This window comes from Lottia gigantea (genome assembly GCF_000327385.1).
Source record: "Lottia gigantea unplaced genomic scaffold LOTGIsca_80, whole genome shotgun sequence".
Taxonomy (NCBI): domain Eukaryota; kingdom Metazoa; phylum Mollusca; class Gastropoda; family Lottiidae; genus Lottia; species Lottia gigantea.
The window spans coordinates 995,296-1,012,535 of record NW_008710663.1 but is presented as its reverse complement, the minus strand read 5'-3'; the positions used below and the strand labels follow the sequence as shown (position 1 = coordinate 1,012,535).

General features: G+C 34.8%; 1 protein-coding gene across 1 annotated transcript; it reads right to left on the bottom strand.

Moving 5' to 3' along the window:
• Positions 1-4,267: 4,267 nt before the first annotated feature.
• Positions 4,268-13,615, bottom strand: LOTGIDRAFT_236400 (hypothetical protein; the record flags this gene model as incomplete). Its single annotated transcript, XM_009067228.1, has 5 exons — positions 4,268-5,998; positions 6,444-6,543; positions 7,056-7,164; positions 11,768-11,946; positions 13,571-13,615. The coding sequence occupies 5 exons, from the start codon at positions 13,613-13,615 to the stop codon at positions 4,437-4,439; spliced, it is 1,995 nt and encodes a 664-aa protein (XP_009065476.1). The 3' UTR covers positions 4,268-4,436.
• Positions 13,616-17,240: the final 3,625 nt, after the last annotated feature.

Below are 17,240 nucleotides of genomic sequence, written 5' to 3'. Positions count from 1 at the left end.
GATAGGGCCATATGCGCATTGTGAGCCCCCTGAGAACGTCATAAGGACTTCGAAATCGTAGAATAAGAAGTGTCGTTTCAGAAACGGTCGGAGACGGTCGTGGTAAGCACGCTATGAAGTCGACTTTGGAAATGAAACCGTTTTTGCAGCGTCTTTGCTGTCATTATGGAGATACATGGAGATTGTACGCTTGTCAAACGGCCTTCCTATACGATGGTGTTCTCAATACGCTTCAGAACAGATTGCAGAACCTTTGCGCTTGTTTTTAACAATCCAACTCCTTGACTGAGTATCATTGGCGACCATATATAGCGTTTCCTTCACGCTGATACCAATTTAATGGCGACCTTAACTCTGGACAAGTTTTCTGTCGCCGTAGCAGTGCAGCAAGGAAGCGATCTGAAGGAGGTATAACAAAGAACTTATAGATGTACAAGTTGATTTCTGTCTCAGTAATTTGGAAAACAAAGCTCGCTGTATTATTATTTACTTCTATTGGTTAGTATAATTTTACTTAAAACAATAACCAACGCAATTCAGGGCGCAAAGGCCTACTCTTTCGATTTTCAACTATCTGTAGATCGTCTGGTTGCTCTGTCACGGAGTTGCACTGAACATGATCTCTGTCTTAAAACCTTATGTTGTTTCCAAATCAGCTCACCTGATGAAGTCGTCTCGACGACGAAGAATATAATACTTTAGTTACTCCTAAAAGGTGTATTCTTACTTCTTTTGTTGTTCCCTACAGGTAGACCTGATCTATTTTATTCATTAGACTTATTATTTACGTCCGGATAATCAGGTTCAATCTCGATATCCTATTTAAAGGCTAATTAGTTTAAGTCAGTATCCAATTGTTTTTGTTCCTCAGTTAATTCCCTTACTCTTACATGGTTTCTTATTCCCTTTATAGTTCGGTTCTTCGGTACATTTAATCATAATCAAAAGAAAACTTAATAGATTTTCAAAGGCATTGTAGGGATAACATAATAAGATGTCGGAAGCGTGTCAGATGGAAAGAAATTGAACTGGATAACACTTTTATTATGGAAGGTGCATGAAACATGACCTTTTTCCTTCAGGGGAAAATTATTCAGACAAAGGTTATCTTTTCCAGGCCTGTTTTACTTATATACTTATACAGCAGGGACCAGGATTTATTCAAAGGGGGTCGGACCGAAGGTGCGAATTCGATTGCAGAGTTTAGCGGCATGAGAACGTTTCAGTTGAGCTGGTGACACCGTATCTTTATAGCTCTCAGAAATATTATAGAAAGAAAGGCACCTTCTTGCATGTTACTGAATTTTCCAGTCATCCAGTGCCCCCGACCTATGTAGGAGAAAAAATTAATTTTGAATTAAAAACTTCAATTTCACCTGGGTGATCTATAGGGCGACCGATACCTTTTAACCAATCAAATTTAATGTCAAGGCAAGTCCTCTCAGTGGCGGTCCGCCATTTGTACCCATCACAGGATATGATCGACGAAAATATGCGCACGATAAAATTCGCTACGTGTGCCCCTTCGTAATGGCGCTTCTGTGAGTGGTGATGGGTGACAAAACGAACAAATAGTCTTCTGTCTCTCAACCATAAATTGATCGAATAGTGCGCCGCAGGCGCAAAATTTCGGCACTTTTTGATGTTCTCGGATGCCAAATTGTGCCTATTTTACGTCCATTACAGACATTCTACTCAACCAAGTTTCACTATTTGTGGAGGTTCCAGGTTTTCTCCCGTGATCTGCGCCAATGTTTACTAATGTCCATCTATATAAGTTCAACAGGTAGATTCTTATTAGGGAATATGAATAGTGATACAAAGTTGTTAAAAACATCATTATGTGTAAATATCGAAATCTGGCGTTTGAAATATGTGAGTGATAGTGAAGTTCTCAATGAAGAAACGCAACATACTAAACATTCCCATGTAAGAACTATACGTAATTTCGTATGGAAACGCAGGTTTCAAATGTGGATCTTTACTACTAATAAGTTGGTGATAGGCGTGATCTATTGGTGAAATAATGTGTCAACCATAACCATCCTTCTTCTCTATACCCTGTCATTGCGCTTGATGTGCTTGGTTATGTCTGAGATACCAGTGAAACAGTACGTCTGGTAAAGGTCCTGTAAATGGTTCATGGTAGACAACTCTCACCCAATTGACAACCAATTAGAAATCAGTGACATGGCATTGTCTACAACCACAACGGAAATGCCATATTTTAAAAAGTTGTCCTTGATCAGAAAAGTCACCTAGATTAAGTGATCAGTAAGAAAATGAACCGTCAAGATTCAAGCTTGTGTTACTTCACCAACGACGCAAGTTCTTCTAGATGACAAGTATTGGTTCTGCAAATGGCTATCTAATCGGAAATCTAGTAATCTATTTTAATCTGGTAAATATGCTACCACGATGGGAAATGAAATGACAGAAAAGTCATCGTCAAGGGGGCAAGCATGAACACTTGTCTATGCCAATTGTTAATTTGCAGGCTGTCGAGGACAACAGACATTGAGAGATATATTATAAAGACAAACTGATGAGAAGGTTCAAGGAACAACTTGTGTTAGTCCAGGTCAAGACCATTTCATGTAGATCGAAAAAATCTTTATTTGTATATTTGTATGACAAAATGCAATAGAAGCGGACTAGACAAACACAATGCTGACGGCTGTAAATTTTTACTCAATGGGAGCATTATATCTTTCGAGAAATTTGTTCTGTTCCAAAGGATTATATGCAAGATCTACCGGTACACAGCCAAACAAATTTCAAACAACTTCAAAAGAATACGGTTGAGGGTTGGTCATGCGAAAATGAAATACCTTATTTGTAAAAATTTAACTGTTAGTCTAACCCAAGGATGTTTTTAATCTTTCTGGTACGACCAGATGTTACCAAGTAATCGTGTGCAGTACCTTGTTGTAAGAGGAAGGTATCAAAATGAAATGGAGTTTTCCATTACACTTTTCTGCATCTGTAGATGCCAGATCAACGGCTTCACACCCTACAGATGTAACCTAGAACCACTACGTTATACGACTGAGAACGAAAATTGGCACACAACGCAAAAGCATGTAAAACATTGTGGACAAGAAACACCTTCTGTCGATTTTGATGCATAAAACCCAAACTCAAATTGGCAAATCGTTTAACACTAGAGGCCTTTTGTGTTGCGAGGTATATATATAATGGTAAGCAACTATATTCCAGACCACAAATAAATTTATAAGCACGGGCTCATCTATCGATTTTTTGTTCTTTGGCCTACTATCTTTAACCCAAGTTAAAAACCCTTTAGTTTGTAATGTGGGGATAGTTTTCACCAAAATGCCCTGACTTTTTCGACTATAGTTTTGTATCCAAACGCTCGAAACAAATTTGAACCGGAATTTTGACATCCCTGGGACCTGGAAATGTGTTATTTCAATTTCTTTTTTCTTCATTAGGTTTTGTTTTATTTCTTTAGATTAACATTAGTACACGTTTTTATTGACCTATATTATAGTGAACCGGTCCTAATTTGATTATTTTGGTTTTACTAGTTTCTTAGTTTCTAAGAACTGAGCTTTTTTGAGTTTTTTTTAACTTATAATTACGTCACAAAGTCTGATTGTAAGTCCGTCACGCAAAGTTAAGTCCAGAGTGATCCCCATTTGCGAACTTCTGCCTTGTTGCGTTGTTATTTCTATCACTTGAAACAAAAGCAGTTGTTTAGCAGATAGCGTGCGGATATCGGGGTTTCCGGATTATCAGCAACCGGATAAACGCGGCTGCACTGTATATTAGAAAGTGCGTATTTACTAAAAAGTTATATCTTATAGGCTGTTATTCCGCCACGCTAACGTTAAACAACAATTGTCTGAAAAATATCGAAATTAGGCCTACCTATGAAATGTTTTGGCTTTAAAATTATTTTGAAGATATAATTAACTTAAAAACTGTGTTTGTGTAAGTAACTCAAATGAGAGGTTATCTATTTTGTGAAGTGTGTAATTCCGTCACAATGGAATCAATGAAAGTTTGATCAGTCATTTTGGAAGTATATTGTATAAAAGTATAATTATGAGGATGGTAAGATCGGCAAGTAACCAAAACCTGGGTGAAAGCATCTACCAGCAACGGAAATACCAGTGCATGAAGAACAACCGAACCGATTCGATGCTTTCTCAAAGCTGGAATACTAAATCTCATCATGTACCAGGCTTATCACGGGAAATGACACATCAACATGAATGGCTATTGTGATATAACAACAGTTAAGAAACATAACTTTATTTGAATCAAGCATTAATATTTATTTATATTACATAGACACATACCGATCTTAACAGAACACACTTGATCCGTGCAACTATAGTGTTTCAGATATATTGCTACTTATACAAGGCCTTGCTTTACTAAATATAGAGGAATTCAGAATTATTGCCTCACACACTTCTTTTGTAAAAGGCAACATCTTTATTGTCACTAGAATCCCTTTTATAAAAACTGCTAACATTGTCTTTAGGGGCTCTTTTGTAAAAACTACTTTGCTGTTCGGGACTACGTTTATAGAAATTTGAAGTGTTGTCGCGGGCTCGTTTATAAAAACTCTGTAGCCGATTTGCATTTCTTTTGTAGAATGAACTTACATCATCGAGGCCTCGCTTATAGAAGTGGCTTACATCATGATCGAGGGGAGATCTTTTGTAAAAGCTGTTTTGTCCACCATTTAAAGAACGCTTGTAGAAACTGCTTAAACTGTTGTCATTTGTTTGGTCATCTTCGCCGGAACGCTTATAGAAATTACTGACATCATCAACTGCTCTTTTATAGAACGAAGATAAATCGGAGTTAGCTCGTTTATAAAAACTAGAAACACCATTACCAAGTGCTCTTTTATAAAATGCCACGAGATCATTGGATGAAAGACCTCGCTTGTAAAAATTTGACAATTGGCTTGCAACGGGGGCTCTTTTGTAAAAATTGTAAAGATTATCGTTGCCCGCAGCACGTTTATAGAATCCAGACAGATCGTCATTGCCAGCAGCACGTTTATAGAAACTTGAAAGATCGTTATTGCCCGCAGCACGTTTATAGAAACTTGAAAGATCGTCATTGCCCGCAGCACGTTTATAGAAATTTGAAAGATTGTCATTGCCCGCAGCACGTTTATAGAAACTTGAAAGACCGTCATTACCAGCAGCACGTTTATAGAAATTTGAAAGACCGTCATTGCCAGCGGCACGTTTATAGAAACTTGAAAGATTGTCATTGCCAGCAGCACGTTTATAGAAACTTGAAAGATCGTCATTGCCAGCAGCACGTTTATAGAAACTTGCAAGGTCGTCATTGCCAGAAGAACGTTTATAGAAACTTGAAAGATCGTCATTGCCAGCAGCACGTTTATAGAAACCCGAAAGTTGGTCGTTTTCTCGGGCGCGTTTATAAAAACTGGACAAAGCGTTGTTTCCAGATGCGCGCTTGTAGAAACTTGACAAATCATATGACGAGGGTGTTCTCTTGTAAAAACCTAACATATCATTTCCGACAGATCTCTTATAAAAATTTCTTAAACCGACAGGTACCCTTTTGTAGAAATTAGATAGATCATTCGGCGATCTTTTGTAAAAAGAACTCATGCCATTATCACGAGAGCGCTTATAAAAGGAATTCATACCGATATCATGCGATCGTTTATAGAAAGAGCTTAAACTGTTTTCTGGTGCACGTTTATAAAAGGAACTAACATGTCCAAGATCTCTTTTATAAAATGAGCTAACATGTTGGAATGGTGATCTACGTTTGTAAAAAGAGTTTAAACCTCTACTTCGTTTATAGAACGCACTTAAATCATGACCTCTTTTGTAAAAAGAACTTAAGCCGTTTCCTCGTTTGTAGAAAGCACTTAATCCACTCCCTCTCTTGTAAAAGCTGCTTAATCCATTATCTTGACTTCTTTTATAAAAACTGGACATTCCTTGATCAATTCCTCTCTTCTCCACTTCCTCTGAAAAACACAGGAGATAAAAATAGTACTGGTTGTAATGTCATCATAAACCAATTATGATGACAATAATGTACCAGAAATCAATCTTGTGTTACAAAACCCCCCTTTTTACGTCCACAATATGTTTTCAATAGCACATCTTCATATAGTGTAACCTGTTAGTAGCTGAAAGTCAAACTGAAATGCTTTATCTACAATAAAATCAATCACCATCATAACATTAAGCTTTGCATGCAGTCGTGGTACCTAAACAGCTCTGGATATTTCGTTTTATCTACTATCTTTACAATCCCCTGATTTAATTAACCAACTGAGGTTAGTTGTACATTTGATTGTAGGATAATAAATATATCCCTGGATTTCCTACATTGCATTCTGATTACAGAAATCTGCCATCGTATCAGTCACAATTTCTACAATATGTTATTAATGTAGTTAATATTACCTCCACATATTTTATCAACACCAGGACCATATTCACTGTCTTCCGATCTTATTTTGTTCTCCAATACTACTTTATTTTCTGACGTACATATACAGTTTAACTGAAAAATTATATAATAAATGATTACAGTACTTTGTTTGGTTCCACATTGCACAAAGCTATTTTTTGGTATCAGTGATAATTGCTTAATATTTTTAAGTCTTTAGGCATTCGCATGGTCTATACAGACGTGACCAGATTTTTGCCAAAGGGTATTTCCTTAAAAATCGTCCAGTATATAATCTTCTTGATAAACAGAAAAAAAAAACAGTAGAGTATCGGAATATTTCTTGTCGAGTATATCAATTCCTCACATCGTTGAAACGTTATATAATTCCTCAAACGGAAAGTTCATTTGCTGTTACCAATGTATTGCCAAATATTTTGTTGTTCGTTTTGCGGTTCGGGTCGTTAAAGCTTTGTTTTTTTTTAAAGCAAAGGACGTAATCTCTCTCTACCACATACATTCATTATTCTTACCTTTTCAATTATTTTCATTTTGCCTTTTGTATTCGACTTCGGATTTTTAATTAACGGAAAGGATTGACTGTTTGAATGTATAAGGTGTCTTACCTCTGAATACCCATGGCCTTGAAATTTGTCTGAATTCTCAAATGACCTGGTAGCTACATCATTTACTTTACATTCACTAAAATCTTTGGTCGGTTGGCATAATCCATACCTGAAATTAACCAGAAATAGTCAATTTATATAGTTGCTGTTTCACCATTGTTATAGACTCTTTTATATCCACAGATAATCCTCTTTATAAGATAAAGTTCCCCATTGAATACAATGACTATTATAATCTTTTGTCTTTACAATATCTAAGTTCATGTGAAACTACGCGGTCATTGCCTAGCATATTGTGACACTATAACAGTGAACCGTCATTAATTTCAAATACATTTATAATACTGTAAACTTTTGACGAGACCGATAATGCTTCCTCATTCAGAAAAGTCACGTCAATAAAAACCTAGCTTTGATGCTCTTAGCAGCCCAAATTTGTACATGACACAATGCAACTTTTCTGTGGTCAGAATAATCTCATGTTGAGAAGACTGGAATCGAATAACTACACAACTGACTTCCCACCCGGGATACAAGTAACTAGGGAAGGATTTCTCAATTTAATAAGCTCAAACGTCACTTTCATTGTCTGAAATTGCTAAAGCACCAAGGACCTTTAGCGACGCTAGCACCGCTATGGGGACAGTGGTAAACACACACAAAGTGTCAACCAATTTTGGAATTTAGTTATTTTCATATATAATCCTCTCCTTTGTTTAAAATTCAGACAAAAATGTCGCATCTAGAATACATTCTCTCGGAAGTAAGACTCGCACATTGACCCTTTCTTCAGAATTTCTAATGTTTTGAACTATTTATTGTATAATCTTAGATCATAATAAATCATTTTTCTATTTCGAGTACAATTGAAGCCTTTGACAAATCGTGTTAACGTGATTGTAGTTTATGTTAAATCTAAGATTAAAAGGCATGAGAAACATGATTCTAAACAATTATTGTATAGTTTTCTACTTGAACAGGAAGTACTTTAAATGTATGTACAGATGATGTAGGCGACACTAATTTCTTTCTGAATAAAGCCGTCTGATCTGTGAGCACTTTTGGGATAATCTTAATGGTCTGGTTTGATCTTGAATTTTTAACATTGATTGATGACATTGCCTAACTTTTAAAATTTTTAGTAACATATTACCTTTAAAAAAAACTCAAAGGCCGTTTGATGCCTAATTGAAACCAATCCGTTTAATGTGATTTTAATGAAATAGTCTTTGTTATTATGTCGTTTATTTATACTTTGCATCATAAACTGCATTTAAAATTAATTTTAAATCTAGTATACATGTAGTTAAAACTCACTGTATTTAAAGGTATTATGCTTTGCTTATTAAATTGATTTGGTTCTCATAACTTGGGTATGAGATTACTAGATTAGATACGATTGTCCAGTGACAACTTTAACCGGAAGTAGTCTTGCTAAGATTGTTGCAAAAGCATCATTTTTTATTATATTGCTGCAAATAACCTGTTCGATGCTTCCGTAACAAAAGAGTAGGTAATGTTGCAATTTCCTGATTGCTTTTGACGTTTTATACTGTAAGTTTCCTGACAGTCATGAGAGGAATAAAAATTACAGGAGTTTCCTGATATGCCCTTCATTGCAATCATGCAATTGCAAAAAATTATCATAACAATACATGATATTCTTATTCAAATTTAAGGTGGTATTTATGCTATATTGTGTTTAGGGTCCATTTATCTCGAAACACAATGTCAAGATTGACACAGTGATTGGCAATATAGCACTTCATCACGAAAACATCACGAGTATAATTTACTAAAAGAAAGAGAGCGACACAAGTCTGATAGAAGTATTTTGTGTCTGTGTACATTATATTATCTTACTGTTGTCTTAAATTAATAGTCCTACATACTATATAATTAGTAAAAGACATTTCTCTTAGTTCGTGTCAAATTTGATTCATTGATTCAAAGGATCTTTACCAGGTTAATTTTCTAATTCATTTTTTTGTTCAAATTGTCGTTCTATGTAGTAGGATATCGCATGTTTGAAACCGGTAGTATACGTATCTCTGATACTCAATAAAAGACTTGAAAACCTCTCGTGGAAAAGGATCAAAATTTACTTAATGCAATTAATCTATCGTCGCGACAAGAATCCACCCCATAATTTAATGTACCCATCTACAAGAAGATATCTATTTATACAATGCCCTATACAATGCCCTTATGTTCTACATAATCTATACCCAACAAAATTCTTCAGAAATATTTGAAAACTAAACTTTTTAAAAATGTTATAATAATATAAAAATTGTACGTATTAAGAAGGGAAGGTATATGGAAGGTATATGTCTCCAGTATAATGGTTGGCTTAATAATGATTACATTCCAGGTACATTAAACTCTTAAGTATTTTCTTGGCATAGGAAATGAATAAGGAAGAAGCGTAGGAGTGACGATAGGTCCTGAAAAAGTCGGACGTTTGACTCTTATGATATTTTCTTTAAAAAGCCAAGTGTTTTTAAGGAGTTTTCTTCTGATAATGAAATCACTTGTGTCTATGTTGATATTTGAAGGAAGTATTTAATAAGTGTATTTTATTCTGTTCGTGTTTCTCATCCAAATACTAGTCAAAATGCCATGTAACAGCTAAGTGCATTTGTGATTCAATTTATTAAAAAAAGCGTAAACATGTTTTTTGTAGATTAAGGATACTTAGCACTTACTTTTGGAGAAGGCGACCTTCAAAACATCATTGTTCAGATGTAATTAAAGAACAATGATTGATTGTCAAGATTCATTCAAGAAACCCTTTAATCTTAAAACATTTTATTGTTAAATCAATCAAAACATTCTAACATCTCCTTGTATAGAAAACAGATTGAAGGTGGTTAATAAAGCGAATCCTTTCAATTCATCGAAAGCTTCTATAACCATCTTAATACATTGATCTGTATTTTTACATGAAATTTCACCAAACGTGTCATTTCACGTTTTCTTTTAATGACGTTATTTCCCTAAACACGAAAAACTTTAGCGTATTCCGCAAGGTACACAAGTTTTGTAATGTTCATTTTAATGAAATAAAATAGAAGTACGAAAGGAATAATGTGTAGCAATTTAATTCTTGATCGCCATAAAATTCTATAACTAGATTACAATCACAAATCGTTTAAACATTAAAATCTTGCCCAGTTTTTCTTGATCAGATTAGTGGAGTTTTTAGACGTACACGAGGTCAAAGACATGTCAAACAGTATAAATAGTGTAGTAAATTGGAGAAAGATATTTGACCGCACGTAATGATTAAATAGCAGCTTATGAATTTTTATATTTCATTAATTAGCTTCAAATAATATCCATATTGACTCTATACTTCATGAAATTATATTAGATTCAGCTATATGTTGGTAGGCCTATCACGTAATTTTAAGGAGAAATAAATGAATCACATTCAATGAATTCAAATAATGCATCTATACATTATGTATACATTGCCTTAGATCTGTTTTGGACGTATTAAACGTAAATTGGTTGTGAAAGTCAGGTTGTGAACACACAGTGACTGTACACAATAAGTTTTTATGAGTCTCATTCCAAGTTTGATCTCAACTCAGAATTATTTCAAAACAAGATCCTATGTATTTTAGCAAAATGGAGATCCGCAGTGTGGATCCTATATGTTTTGACCAGAAAGAAGATAATTAACAGTGACAGTCTTAAATAAAATCATATCATTCCACACTAAAATGCCACTTATAGAAAACTCGCCCCAAACCATTCTTGGTAACTGTATTAATCGAAGACAATCTTATGCATGGCCAGCGTTCTGTAATCAAATTAGACTTTCTGTGCCATTATGTAAGCTTCCTTATGATTTAATTTGCTTTAAAACAGTTATTATTTAATTACGACGAACCTCGACGAATTTCTATTTATCATTGAATATAATGTTTATTTTGTCTGTTGAACTTATAATTTCTACTCGACCTACTCTTTGCGATATGACAAATAAGAAATGTCAATAAAATTGCATTCTGTTGTTACTCCCGGAAGCTAAACAGTAAATAGTTCACTGATCGTAGTTTCGCACTTTTATGGGTACTGTAACTAGAATGTATGCATCCTAACTGATGTAATGTTTAGATGATCTGATTTTTTCACAGACTAATAGATCCAGAGTGATGCCACAGCAACTTTTTAGTATCCGTAATGTTGTTGCTGAGCGCTAGCAGTAGTACTTTTACGATGGACCGTTTGGCCCCTCACCATTCTGCAACTCTGCAGTATACGTAACTGTGTTGCAGAGAGCTAGTATTACTTAAACGTTTGCCCCCTGTCTTTACACTTACAGATAACAAAACGGAAGAACTGACAAACCAAATTTCTTTTCAAAACGAAAAATAATAGCTGCATTTACCAGAATAAGGTCAGAAACTCGGGAACGACTAATAATAGCGAGATATAAGAAAACAAACGACAGAACAATAGTATATAGCTGCCACACCCGAAACAATATCAAGCTTATCAGCAATAAATCATATGCAACTATCAGATTACCGAATGTGCCATTTAGTACACGAGTACACAAGGCTCATGCTGTCGTGGTCATAATGAAGCACAAGACTCATTCATCAGAGAGTATTATTCAAAAAATTAAGCAAGGGTGACTAGGATTAGAGAAATCTGAACGCAGATGAAGAGGAGCACAGCAGTTTAAATATACTTACCATACACCATCATCTACTTGAAGTGTGTTATTATGATCTATATCTACTGGACATGACTGACCATTTTGACAACTACAGATACTGTTCACTAAGTACTCGTCACCTATATTCTCTGGTGAATCTTGGTAGATGGTACTACAGATGGTATTAGCTGATGGACATCCAGGTCGTGGTTCATTCTGAAAAAAAAAATACGATTTACAAAGGCATACCTTGTTTGTATGTGTAGGCGAGAGAGGAAATGTATATTTTCTTGTCCCGAAGCAAAAATAGGGTACTATTTTAGTTTGACATGCAGATTACCGTTTATGGAACGGTTTTTAAAACATTGTTCTGGAAACGAACTCTTTGTTATTAAAAGTCAATCTATATAAATCAGGAATAATATTCGATGCTCTCTTGGGACCTAGCGGCGAATTGGACAATTATGTGCTCAATAAATGTCATATTTGATCATTCCCTTGTGTGAAATTTATTAATGGCTGCAAGTAAATTCTCATATCAAAGACAAAATACTGACGACTCGCAATACACTCAGTAAAAATGATTTAAAAGAGTGTTGTTACTTAAACAGAAAGAGAAACCCAATTATTGCTGTATTGATGTCAGATGTGGTACAATCATACAAATAATTCATTGGTGCTGTTCTAAATACATCTTTTATCATACTTATTACGATCTGCATTATATGATATATTGATGACCTTATTTTTCAAACTAGTTATATAAATTATCAAATACAAGGAAATACAATTATAATAAAATTATTTGTTCACGTGGGTCAGTATTAAAGGTCCATTACACAAAAGTACCAAGTCCTGACAGCTTATGGGACAAACCGAGATATGTGTAATTTTAAGACAAACAAAAAGAATGATACCATCCGGTTAAAATCTTGTTGTGTAAATCTATAAGCAATGTACTTCGATCCCACAATACACTGAGGAAACTCCCTGGAAATTTAAGCCTCTCAGCGGTATCGATGTCAAAAAGACTGTTATTGAAAAGTGTTTTATTCTTTCAGATGGGACAACAAATCGAGACTCTGAGCACTACAGTATGTGCATGTGTCAAAGATTCTTCAACGGTTGGAAAAGTACAAGAGTATGCTAATGCCACTATCCTTAAAACTTCTCCCGGTTCACACTGCATGGTATTATCCGGCTTCAAAAGTTCATATCAGTTCGTGTTCGCAAGATGCAACACTTTCCATTATGGTTGTACTCTGTCGATTCTGGTTATGTCAGGAAAGATGTCAACCATCATCATCTGATATAAGACCTATTTAACACATATAGAAACAATTAATTTCATTTGTCTCTCATTTCTGACATTAATTGTAGATCTGAGATCTGCTATACCGAAGATAGTATTAAATAGCCTTAGGCAACAGTAATAAATGAAATAGATAAGGCTCCAGTCAGAGAATGAAGGTGTTTGTAGGTCAGACGAGACTCTCTAGTAATAAAGATAAATAAGATCAGATAAGATGTTGCTCAATATTTCTTATGACAGTACTACACAAATAACCATGATAGCTCATTTTGATGAAATATCTATTCCAATATCATACCTCTTTCTGGAATAATCAAATTACATGGTTATCAATTTCATCAAATTTGCACAACACGATTGGTTGCATTCAAACTTGCACGATTGTTTTCTTAAACCTGAAAGAGTTAGGGAACTCTGAACGATTCTCTAGATCAAATTGTATGCTATATATTTCTAAATCAAATGCAGAGTAACAAATCTTAACCGAAGGAAGATAATGGTTCAGTTAAACCATGAAGGCTTTCTTACTGGCCTGTGAAGGAAAATTGGCTCAGAGAGTGTTAAGGTCGCCATTAGCGTGGTATAAGCGTGTGGAATCGGGAAGGTCGTCAGACAAGCGTTGTAACACCTCCTTGGGCGGTATAAAATTCCACTACACGCGTGGCAAAGACGATGAAAACACCTTTGAATGTAATATCCTCGCGTAACTCGAGGTATGAGGTCGACTGTGTTGAAGTTTGTAATTTTTGTATGGACTTTTTTTCCTAGTTTGTCGCAGTCTGGTACCAGTTGATCGAGATCGCAAGATAGATCCTCTCCAAACTTCTAAATGAATTATCTGTTTCATCCTGAATCTATTCATAATCAATTTCATAATATGCATGAAGCTCTCGAATACTTAGAATCCTCAAAATCCTTACTCCATCTGCAACATGATCTGTTAGTCTGTAATACGAATTGACTGAGTTCAGAAAGAACCGCTAAATTGCCAGGCGATTAACAAATTACAAACAAACCACTAAACTAGCAAGTTTATGCATTAAATACCTTTTAGCTTCATGAAAATACGAAAAACATCAATTTCCACCCATTGAATTGGCATACAAGATGATTATTTGTGGAAGTGAAATGACGTACACAAAATAATGAAATTTAATCAAATAATTATGTGAACGAAATGACTAATTGTTTCTACATCTCACATGGAAAGAGCTTTGATGGCATGTGCAAAAGTTGTTATTTGTTTGATATTTACAATGAAACTTGCTTCAGACAAATTGACTTTTCGGTTTATTACAGTCAGTTTCAATATGTATGGTCAAGGATTACCGAGTGGCTTTGAAGTCGGATTTAACCCCTACGTCTTTCACTGTCAGCGAATTTAACTATAAAAATAACTAGTAAGAAAACAGTGTCAGACACTTTCTTTGGTCTGCATTGAAACACAGCATGTACTCAGCAAGAGTTATTTTGTGCATTTTTATCTATTTCCTTACAAGGCACTACTAATAAAAAAAACCAACCAATTATTAACGATCTTAAATGGAAAACGAAATAAGATTTTTAGCAGCTTGTGAACTTTTAATATGAGGAAATATATCAATCATAAATGAGTAAGTACTGATTGACAGGCTAACACGGTCAGTTTAACCTCGCCTAGTTCCGTGCATGGAGATACTTATACTTTTTCGCACCTGATGGTTATTCCGATCAATTAATAATAAATACGTGTATTTAGAGTTTATTATAAATAATATAAGGCTGACTAGACGTGTAATTAGTGGATAATGTTTCTAGTTAAATTATTCACACTATATATTTGTTTTTATCTATATTATATATCTACATTATCCCTTTGTCATTAAAAGGATTTATCGGACTTTTTATGCGTGTTACGCTTATTTTCAATACTTGTAATTGCAAATCACAGTTTAGAAAATGAAATGATGTTATAAAAGGGGACAACGACATGCAGATTTAACTTAAGTTTATTTCGCTAGTTCAATGGCATTAGCTTACTCTTTTTCGATTTCCATCAAGAGATCTTAAACAGGTAAGCTAGCAAACAAGGCCTTGGTTTATTGTTTCATCCGAACAAATAGACATGCGTCACTGACAGTTGGAACAGGCTGAAAAATCAGAATGTATTATTCCCACTGTGCCGGGACCTTCACGTTAAAAGATATAGGTAAAGTTGTTGATGATCAACAACACGAGTAAAAAACACGAGTAAAAAAAAGTGAAAAATACGGTCGTAATACCAGAGCAGGGGCTAAATTGAGAGAAAATGTCAATCACGAAGTGTATGTTATAAATGAAATGGAATGAAGTTTTTCAACCATCACGAAGGTTTGGCGACGTTACCGTGCATCGAGACATATTACACCGGAAGTGATAGTAATATGTACCAGAATTATCTGACGAGATGTCTGTATTGAAGACCGTTTTAATTCGAATTTCTTCGTCATCAGAGGTTATCTGTCAAAAATAAAGTGGTTTAAGGCCTTTCTCCCAAGAATATCACACAGATGATAAATTTGACGATTGTTGCGGAAATACCCATTACTCACTAGTAGAGACGAGTTGTGTTAAAACGTTTCCTCTTACGTGCTGGACAATTTATTTCCGATTGTTCAGAGAAGAGACTGGATTACCAAGACAAATCAATTTTGCCTTTTTTTTCATAACACACTTTTAAAAACTAGAGTTGAAGTTATGGCGACATTTTTTTTTTGTTAATCGTACTATTCCAGGAAATGTTAAGTTCATAAAACAAGGAAAACGTTCTGTATTGACATCAATGGAAGATCAAGAATGTTACAATGTCAATAATATGATGGTGACAAAGGGATCACAATGGACCTTGAATATAAAATAAATAGTCTTCAGAAGTCCTAGAAAGGTACGCGAATCGCATAAAAACCTCCAACTAAGAATTTCTATATTTCTATGTGGCAGTTTCAAGAAAAGACGAGTCGTCATTTTAAATTTCAAACGCAGGTAGTTCTGAAAACACATGGATTAGATGACGGTGGACTGTGAACACTATTACTGATTAGCTTAGCTAAAACAATCCCTGTTTCTGAGGCTAAACTACAATTGGTCAAACGGAAGTCAAATTCGCCTCTTTAACGAAGCAGTGACTACTGCGACTTATAACTGAAAATTAACATAATTTCAGTGACTTCCGTAGTCCATAGGACACAGCCACAGAGAGCTTTTAACTGGAGGTTAATTGATCGCTAACCGTTTGAGTAAATTGATACTTGTGTTACATCTCAACATCGTAATTAGCTTTAACTTCCTTGGTAATTGACAATGCAAGGTGAAATGGACAATAACCTCACTTTATTTGAGCCTAATGTGAATGATTTTATGTCTTGGCACTCTTGGGTACAATATTCATTGCAATTGTTTTTCTCTGCAACTCAATATTAATTGCACACACACAGCGACTTGCTGCGATATCGAACTTGAGTGCAATTTTATCGTCGAGTGATATTATTCGGTTAAGTCAATATAAACTATTAAAAAATAATATATCCACGAGAGATACCGATGATGAAGCGTGCGATTTGCATGAACTTTACATGTACGAACTTTATACGGATGTTACATGTATATGGATGTTTCATGGATATGAAATTATACAAAGACTGAATAGTCTACAAAATTATCTAAATGAAAATGTTCCTCATAGAAAATCCTTCATTAAAGGGACAGATCGCGCTATTTTTTTTTTCACCAGAAACGGGAATTTTGTTTAGCTAAGCCGACATATGAGCCTTCCAATCCATGCGTACCAAGAATTATTAAATGTTTAAATGACGACTCGTCAAGATAAGATACTCTGTGATATATAGAAAAGACATTATAGAAATAGTGACTAAAATTCCTATTTCGAGATATTTTTAAAGGAATTATGAGAATTTCGTACATTTCTTGTACTTCTGACGACTATTTAAATTTATTTTCAAGACTAAAATCACCCCCTCCAAAATGCCACAATTACTGCAGGTAACCCTTCTTTAACTAATAGATATATAATTGATACAACAATGAAAGCCTGATAAAAATTAAAGGTAACACTCCCCAATATTTACAGTGGATGTACTGGTAAATTTTACTTAATGAGCCACTTAAGAATCTTAATCATCTGGGAATTAATTCTGAGAATATCTCTGGAGTAGGCGGTATT